Source organism: Balaenoptera acutorostrata, chromosome 15 (assembly GCF_949987535.1).
Source record: "Balaenoptera acutorostrata chromosome 15, mBalAcu1.1, whole genome shotgun sequence".
NCBI lineage: Eukaryota > Metazoa > Chordata > Mammalia > Artiodactyla > Balaenopteridae > Balaenoptera > Balaenoptera acutorostrata.
The window spans coordinates 55964844-55970861 of NC_080078.1; the positions used below are offsets into that span (position 1 = coordinate 55964844).

A 6018-nucleotide genomic window follows, 5' to 3' on the forward strand; every position below is an offset into this window, starting at 1 on the left:
ACGTATAGCTGATTCACTTTGCTGTACAGTAGAAACTAACACAACATTGTAAAGCAACAATACTCTAATAAAATTTTTTTTTCTTTTTAAAAATCAAAAAGTAAAAGTTAACTCTTAGAAATAGACTCACAGGCAGAAAACAAACTTATGGTTGCCCAAAAGGAAAGGGGGGAAGAGATAAATTAGAAGGTTGGGATTAACATACACACACTACTATATATAAAATAGATAACCAACAAGGACCTGCTGTATAGCACAGGGAAATCTGCTCAAAATTATGTAACAACCTAAATGGGAAAAGAATTTGAAAAAGAATAGATACATGTATATGTATAACTGAATCACTTTGCTGCACACCTGAAACTAACACAACATTGTTAATCAACTATACTCCAATATAAAATAAAAAGTTTAAAAACAAAACAAATCAAACAAAAAAGAAATGTTAGTTACTTACCTCCCTACTACCTGTAGCTTCATTACTATCTTTCCAAAACCCTGCAGAATATATCTCTTGGGTAACTGCAAGTCTGAGTCCCAGTGAACACAGAAGAAAGCTGTCTAAGGCAAGAAAACAGAAAGCTCACAATGTTTGAGGAGCACAAAACTGCAATTAGCTGGTAACGTTAGACCCTTTACTCATCTAGCAAATGTTCACCAAAGTCACAGAACACAAGGAGAAATGTTTGAGTGTCCAGTATATGCCAGGCCTTGTGTTTGACATTGGCTTAGACTACAAAACAGCAAAGATAGAGATAGGGGAGGGAGAAAAAAGGAACTTTTAACCCAATGACTGCTATCTAGGGTGATGGTCAATGGGACTCATAGCCCTAGAGCAGGGTTTTCAACTTTGGCCCTATTGACATTGAGGGCCAGATAAGTTGTAGTTATGAGGAGCTGTGCACTGTAGGATGTATAGCAGCATCCTACCCATCAAACACCTGTAGCATTCTGCTCCCTCCCCCAACACTGCCCCAGTTGTGACAACGAAAAATGTCTCTAGACAGTGCCAAGTGTCCCTTGGAGGGCAAAACCGTCCCCTGGTTGAGAACCACTGCCCTAGAAATCACAGAAAATAATTAAGCTTCTTTCAATTCTATATTGACATTAACTGGACAATTCTGGTTAAAATACTTAATTGTATCTTCAACCAACACATCTCCAGGTATTTTCAAAATCTGTGGCATCCAGATCAATCAGTGTCCAAGAACCACTTATATAATGACACATCCTATTTCAACAAGGCATCTGCCCTCATTTCTGTATTATAAAATCAGGCTCCAAAAGTAGCATTTACATTGAAAAATATCAAAACAGAACATTTACTAATATTGTAAGGGACTGAATATAAGATGACAGTAAATCTCCATAATGTCATATGTCAAAGAATGACTCAGAGACACATAGTTAATTATCTGCATGCCAAACAACTCACTTGTATGTAAAGGAGATGGCCATTGGACTGTTGTCAGTGAACAAAGGTAAAAGCAGGATTTATTTTAAAAAAAAAAAACAGTGGTGAGAGAGAAGAGGAAAAAACAATAAGAACAGTAGGCCTTATTTTGCATTTTGGAGGCAAACTAATTAGCTGTCAGCTAGCAAAGAGGTCTGTCTGGGCCATCTGCCCTTGAACAGGCCATGTAAGTGTTCAGACATAGCATTTTCAGTTGACAATGGATTCTCCAAGAAACCTTGAGTGTGTTGCTGAGTATGCATGAGGGGCTGGGTGACACATCCACTGGGTCCTTCATCAGGTGGGTGAGATCTGTGCCATTTCTCTATTCAGAATAACTCTCATAGGAAGACTAGCTTTAATATAGCAGCCTTACTTTTTGTTCTATAACTGGATAGAAGTTTCTGGTGGCCCAGTGGTTAGGACTCTGTGCTTTCACTGCCGAGGGTGCGGGTTCAGTCCCTGGTCGGGGAACTAAGATCCCACAAGCTGCACAGCACGGCCAAAAAAAAGAAAGAAAAAAGTATAACTGGGGATAGAAAGGAATTGCTACATAAAACAAGCTTCAAATTCCCAAGAACTAGAAATCTTAGACCCGGAGATTTCAGACGTGTATTTTTCTGTTCTAAGTGACAGACAAGCAAGTACCAGGTTTTTCCACCTGTTCACCACGTTGCAAAAAGTGCCAATCTCACACTCACCTGCCCTTCCCTCCTGCACTGGAAAAGATTCTAGACACTGAAAGTGCTGCTGAAAAATGACAGGAGAGAGCTCCTTGAAGTGCCACAACCTTTTTAATGTTTCCGGAAAGGCTACCTTTCTTTTCTTGCATCATGTAGAATTACTCTAGTAAACAAACAACCATTGTTTGGCATCCATATTATCTCTGAGACCAGTTCCTGGCACAACATGGTCAGTCAATAAATGGCAAATATTGTTGGAGTTTTCATTATTATAGTTAGCATTTATTGAACATTTACTATGCTCCAGGCATTGGTCCAAGCACTATGCGTATTTTATTTCATTTACTTCTCAATCAACCTTAAATTTTTATAAGAACTATTTTATCCCCATTTTTAAAAGGTTAGACATTCCTATTGTTGCAAGTTCATATATTTTTTTTCCAGGATCATAATTTATTGTACAAATTGAGTATCACATGATGAGTTGACATTAGCTTCTTCAAGCATGGGAACTTAACAGATGAGATACAGTTGAGAATCTGTTTATGTTGCTTTCACAGCTGGAGTTTTTTTAGACCTTAACTTAAAGTATATAACTATCAAAGCAATACCTCCGTATGTGGCCAGTACACAATTCATTCTCCCTGTGAGAGTGTAAGAGTTGAAATATTTTTTGATACCAGTGAATTGGTACTGGGCATCAGTTTCTGGACCTGCCATGATTTCAATCTTCCAAAACGCACAGACCTCGCTGCAGGTGTCCTTCAACTGACGAAGCTGCTCCTCGGCCCAGACGGAAGAAGCCGCCTCCCCCGCAAACGTTCAACGGGCCTTACGGATTCGGCCCTCTGCGCCGACTGGCTCTATTTTTAACATTTCACTAATCTCCATGTTTTTCTTTGGAAATAACTTCCTTTTTCTTGACTCTGTCTTTTCTTGATCTCTGTCTTTGCCTGCCCCACCCCCGCTCCAAGGTCTTTAGTCATAACCTCTCCTTAAAATGTACTTCAAATTTTTCATTTCTCTGTTGAGCGATGGAGCCCAGAATTAGAAGTAATTGATTCCATTTTTGAGTGTTTGTCTGTTCTAAGCCATGGCTCTATTTCTGAGCATACATGACAGACATTGGAAGTCATTCAAAGATATGACTAAGATATGATTTTTGCCCTTTGAGATCCTCCCAAAATGAAACCAAGAAATGCCCAACACAACAATGAGACGTGAGCAGTGGACCAAGGGAGCCAGGAGGAGAGAGTAACTGGCCCTGCCTGGGGCCATGAAGGAAACAGAACTTAAACTGAGTTTTTTTTGTTTTTTTTTTTAACATCTTTATTGGAGTATAATTACTTTACAATGTTGTGTTAGTTTCTGCTGTATAACAAAGTGAATCAGCTATACATATACATATATCCCCATATCCCCCCCCTTGCCTCTCCCTCCCACCCTCCCTATCCCACCCCTCTAGGTGGTCACAAAGCACCGGGCTGATCTCCCTGTGCTATGTAGCTGCTTCCCACCAGCTATCTATTTTACATTTGGTAGTGTATATATGTCCATGCCATTCTCTCACTTCATCCCAGCTTACCCTTCCCCTTCCCCGTGTCCTCAAGTCCATTTTCTACGTCTGATTCTTTATTCCTGTCCTGCCCCTAGGTTCTTCAGAACCTTTTTTTTTTTTTTTAGATTCCATATATATGTGTTAGAATACAGTATTTGAGGACGAGTGAGAGTTAGTCAGAAAGGGAAAGAGAAGGAAGTACTCTGGTCAAAGGAAATGGTCTCATACAAAAGTCACACACTTTCCCTTTGCACTATATACCCATTTACTTTTGCAATAAATATTTTCACAGGTAGCACATGCCAAATACAGCAATAGCTGCTGGGTATCCTGTGGTGAACAAGAGAAGCAAGGCTGGGGCCCGTGTGGACCTAATATTCTAATGAGGGACAGTGTGGTATCTGCTTTCCAAAGATGGCCAACATCAATTCTCTCCCCACCTGTATGCACATGCCGTTCCTCCTTCCTCCCATCAGCAATTGGGGCTTATGTCTCCTCCCCTGAAATTGGGGCTGAGCCTGTGACTGCTTTGTCCAATCAAATGTGGATGAAGTGACATTCTGAGACTTCCAAGCTCGGGCATGAAGAAGGCCTGGAAGTTTCCACTTTCTCCCTTTTGGAGCTCTGAGCTTCCATGAAAGGAGTGTAAGCTCCCATTTTGGAGTGAGAGGCCACCTTGAGGAGTACAAGGCACTGTACATCCTACTCCACACCACCAATGGACTGCAGCTGCATGAGAGGGCTTGTTCCAGTTATCCTACGACTGCATAACAGACCACCCCAAAACTTTTGTAGTGGCTCAAAACAATAACATTTACTTTACTCGTACATCTTCAATTTGGACAGAGCTTGGCATCACCACATGATGCTGCACATGGTGTCAGCTGGAGTAAATTTGACTGCGGGCTAAAGGATTCACATCCAACCTGGCTAAATTGTATGGTTGGCAGGTTGGTGCTGCTTATCAGCCGGAATCTCAGCCAGAACTGAGACTCCATATAACCTGGCTTCTTCAGGGCATGGCGACTGGATTCCAAGTATGAGTGTCCCAAGAGAGAGCCATGGGAAACTGTACTGCCTTTCACGAACTAGCCTTGAAGTTATATAGCATCTCTTCTGCTATACTCTGTTCTGTTAGTTGAGCAATTCACAATGGCCTACCTAACTTAAGAGGAGGAGACACAGTCTCCACCATTTGATCAGAGTGTGGCAAGATTCTGGAATAGCATGTAGAACAGGGAATATTGTTGTGGACATTTTTATCTACAGAGTCCCAGCAAGGCCAGTAGAATAGCCGACCTGCTTAACCATGGACAATCCATGGAATCTTGAAATATAATAAAATGTATGGGGACTTCCCTGGTGGTGCAGTGGTTAAGAATCTGCCTGCCAATGCAGGGGACACAGGTTCGATCCCTGGTGCAGGAAGATCCCACATGCCATGGAGCAACTAAGCCCATATGCCACAACTACTGAGCCTGTGCTCTAGAACCTGTGAGCCACAACTACTGAGCCCACACACCACAACTACAGAAGCCTGTGCACTCTAGAGCCCATGTGCCACAACTACTGCACCCTCTTGTTGCAGCTACTGAAGCCCGCACACCTAGAGCCCATGCTCTGCAACAAGAGAAGCCAACAAAATGAGAGGCCTGTGCACCGCAATGAAGAGTAGCCCCCACTCACTGCAATTAGAGAAAAGCCCATGCACAGCAACAAAGACATAACACCGTCAAAAATAAATAATAAAATTTTTAAAAAATAATAAATAAAATGTATGTTTTTTAAGACAGTGGGTTTGGAATGATTTGTAAACAGAACAAAAAGACCACCAGAGAGGGCTTCCCTGGTGGCGCAGTGGTTGGGAGTCCGCCTGCCAGTGCAGGGGACACGGGTTCGAGCCCTGGTCTGGGAGGATCCCGCGTGCCGCGGAGCGGCTGGGCCCGTGAGCCACGGTTGCTGAGCCTGCGCGTCTGGAGCCTGTGCTCCACAACAAGAGAGGCCGCGATAGTGAGAGGCCCGCGCACCGCGATGAAGAGTGGCCCCCGCTTGCCGCAGCTGGAGAAGGCCCTCGCACAGAAGCGAGGACCCAACACAGCCATAAATAAAAAATAAAAAAAAAATAAAAATAAAAAAAAAAGACCACCAGAGAGCTGAAACACATTTAAAAATTACGCATAGAGACCTTCAAGATGGTGGAGGAGTAAGATGTGGAGATCACCTTCCTCCCTACAGATACATCAAAAATACATCTACTTGTGGAACAACTTCTACAGAACACCTACTGAACGCTGGCAAAAGACCTCAGACTTCCCAAAAGGCAA

The 6018-nt window shown here is 42.5% G+C and overlaps 1 protein-coding gene across 1 annotated transcript; it reads right to left on the bottom strand.

Annotated features, from left to right (window-relative positions):
- Positions 1–2627: 2627 nt before the first annotated feature.
- Positions 2628–2914, bottom strand: LOC114239093 (ATP synthase membrane subunit K, mitochondrial-like). The gene has a single exon (XM_057529813.1). The coding sequence runs from the start codon at positions 2854–2856 to the stop codon at positions 2680–2682; it is 177 nt and encodes a 58-aa protein (XP_057385796.1). The 5' UTR covers positions 2857–2914; the 3' UTR covers positions 2628–2679.
- Between the last annotated feature and the right edge of the window lie 3104 nt (positions 2915–6018).